The sequence below is a fragment of the Hetaerina americana genome, unplaced genomic scaffold (assembly GCF_022747635.1).
Source record: "Hetaerina americana unplaced genomic scaffold, ioHetAmer1.1.p SCAF_1, whole genome shotgun sequence".
Classification (NCBI taxonomy): domain Eukaryota; kingdom Metazoa; phylum Arthropoda; class Insecta; order Odonata; family Calopterygidae; genus Hetaerina; species Hetaerina americana.
The window spans coordinates 85201426-85203898 of record NW_027286069.1 but is presented as its reverse complement, the minus strand read 5'-3'; the positions used below and the strand labels follow the sequence as shown (position 1 = coordinate 85203898).

The 2473-nt window shown below is 44.2% G+C and overlaps 1 protein-coding gene across 1 annotated transcript; it reads left to right on the top strand.

Annotated features, from left to right (window-relative positions):
• Window positions 1-486: 486 nt before the first annotated feature.
• Window positions 487-1670, top strand: LOC139686386 (larval cuticle protein A3A-like). The gene is made up of 2 exons (XM_071583580.1): window positions 487-498; window positions 1146-1670. The coding sequence occupies exons 1-2, from the start codon at window positions 487-489 to the stop codon at window positions 1668-1670; spliced, it is 537 nt and encodes a 178-aa protein (XP_071439681.1).
• Window positions 1671-2473: the final 803 nt, after the last annotated feature.

Genomic DNA, 2473 nt, shown 5'->3' with positions numbered 1-2473 from the left:
TATTAAATAAAAAAATGACAAGGGAGAGGGTGACATAAAATTAATATGCACCCCACTCCCCATATTCACACTCAAACCTACTCTTCCACACAACCTTTTCCAATTGAAAACTGCGTTCTACTAATATATTTTTGGGATATGAGCAACTTTGTGTCAGGCTTATGGTTCGGCGAATATGAACGCTATCGATTCATGCAAATACAATTTATCAAAAGCCGATAGTGAGATATCAACGATAACATTTACATTTATGTAAATTACCCAAGTCTAAATCCATTGGAGATCCTCAATGTCACTTCTTGCGATTGGCGGTATCGAAACCTTTGAAAATCTGTGGCAAAAAGGGTGGGGCAGAGGATTTGGAGAAGGACATCGGATCACGAGGTCATTTCAACACCACCACAAAAGAGGAGAGGGTGTTTGGCCAGCGTATATAAGGAGGCGACGTCAAGAGTTTCACCACAGAGCACATCAGTCCTCGACAAAATGGCATTCAAGGTGAGTAAAATTTGACCAACGACTCCCCAGGTTCGATCTCAAGCCACCACCTGCACGGCGGGACGGACACCCACGGTCCCGTTATCTCTATCGCAGGAGTTACGGCTTACCTTACTTACTTACTTACTTACTTATCACGCCCACATAACAAGGAGATCGATTTACAATTGGCCAGTGAAACCGCCCGTTTCCTTTTCTTTGCTAGATTCGCTAGGAAACATATTTACCCTAGACTAAGATCTATAGGTCACCAGCGATGTATTCAGAAAAGTAATTGATACTTCCGTTGCCCTCATCCTAACGCAAATATGACAAGATTATTCCTAATATAAATTTGAAAATCATACACTGGAAATATCTATCTTCCGACAGTGTTTGAAACAAACCCATAAATGCAAATTCATTTATGTATTTACAAATTGTTTCACTCACAATAAACACTAGACAATGTGTAAAAATATCATTGTAGTTTGAGTCTATGATATAATGCCCACATAGGCATATTAGGCACCACATAGCTATAAGGGTAAGCACCGTGGTACATTCAAACTAATATGGGCTGACCCAATCTTACATTTATTCTCTCTAAGATAACGGATCAAGACTAACACTAAGGTGCTGACACTGTCTCATTGTTGTTTCAACAGTTCGTCGTCTTCGCCGCCCTCGTGGCCGTCGCCCGTGCTGGACTCGTTCCTTCACTCGGCTACGCCGCACCCGCCGTTGCCTACGCCGCCCCCGTCGCTAGGGCCGTTGTCGCCGCCCCCGTCGCCAAGGCCGTCGTCGACACCGACTACGACCCCAACCCTCACTACAGCTACTCCTATGACATCCAGGATGCCCTGACCGGAGACTCCAAGGGACAGTCCGAGACCCGCGACGGAGACGTCGTCTCTGGACAGTACAGCCTCATCGAAGCCGACGGCACCCGCCGCATCGTTGACTACACCGCCGACCCCGTCAACGGATTCAACGCCGTCGTCCGCAAGGAAGCCGCCACCGTCGTCAAGGCCGCCGTCGCCGCTCCTGTCGTCGCTAAGGTCGCTGCACCCATCGTCTCCAGGGCTTATGCCGCTCCCCTCGCCTACCACGCCCCCGTTGCCGCTGCCTACCACGCTCCCCTGGCCTACGCCGCCGCCCCCGTCGCCTACGGCAAGACCATCCTCCACTAATCTCACCAAGGAAAAAAATGCCATCTCTTCTAAAAGATCCTATTTATTTGTATAATAAGCAATAAATCTTATTCTGCATAAAAATTTAAATTTTATTTACTTATCTGGTGAGGGAATACGGAGAATTAAACTTCGTAATCTTCCTTTCACTACAAACAGAACTGTGGAAAGAATTTCGCCCATTCTTATCCTCATATCCATAACAATTTCAACAATATTTTTTAAATATTGATTAATCATTTGCATAATAAATACAAGTGTATAGTCCACACAAATGGGTGGAACCGGCCTTATATATGAGAGAGAGAGGACAAAAGGGAGAGAATGTGAGAGAAAAGAGAGAAATATACAGTTGGATTAACAATCAAATCTGGTAATTTTTATCAATTTCTCCATTGGCGTAGTGTAACATATAAGGTACGCAAAATATCCTAAATTAATCGGCTTGAATTTTTCATGCGTGGGTATGCGCGTGTTCTAGCCCCGGACTACCGCGACCAATCGAGATTTATAAAACAATAATAGTTTAGAATATGCTGCTATAATATGGGATCCTAATGAAGTTGGATTGGTTGCCGAATCGGGTCGCCTGCAGCGTAGAAGAGTTAGGTTTATAAAACAACACTGGAGCAGTCTCTCTTGAAGAAGGCCTCTGAGAGGGCCAAAAGATCGAACAATTTACCGTGAGAGTGTCCTTTTAAATGTTGCTATTCTATTCTATTTGTGTTACATTGTGTCAGCCCATTATTGTGCCGCGTGTGAGTTTTTCCATACAATCGTATATATATATATATATATATATA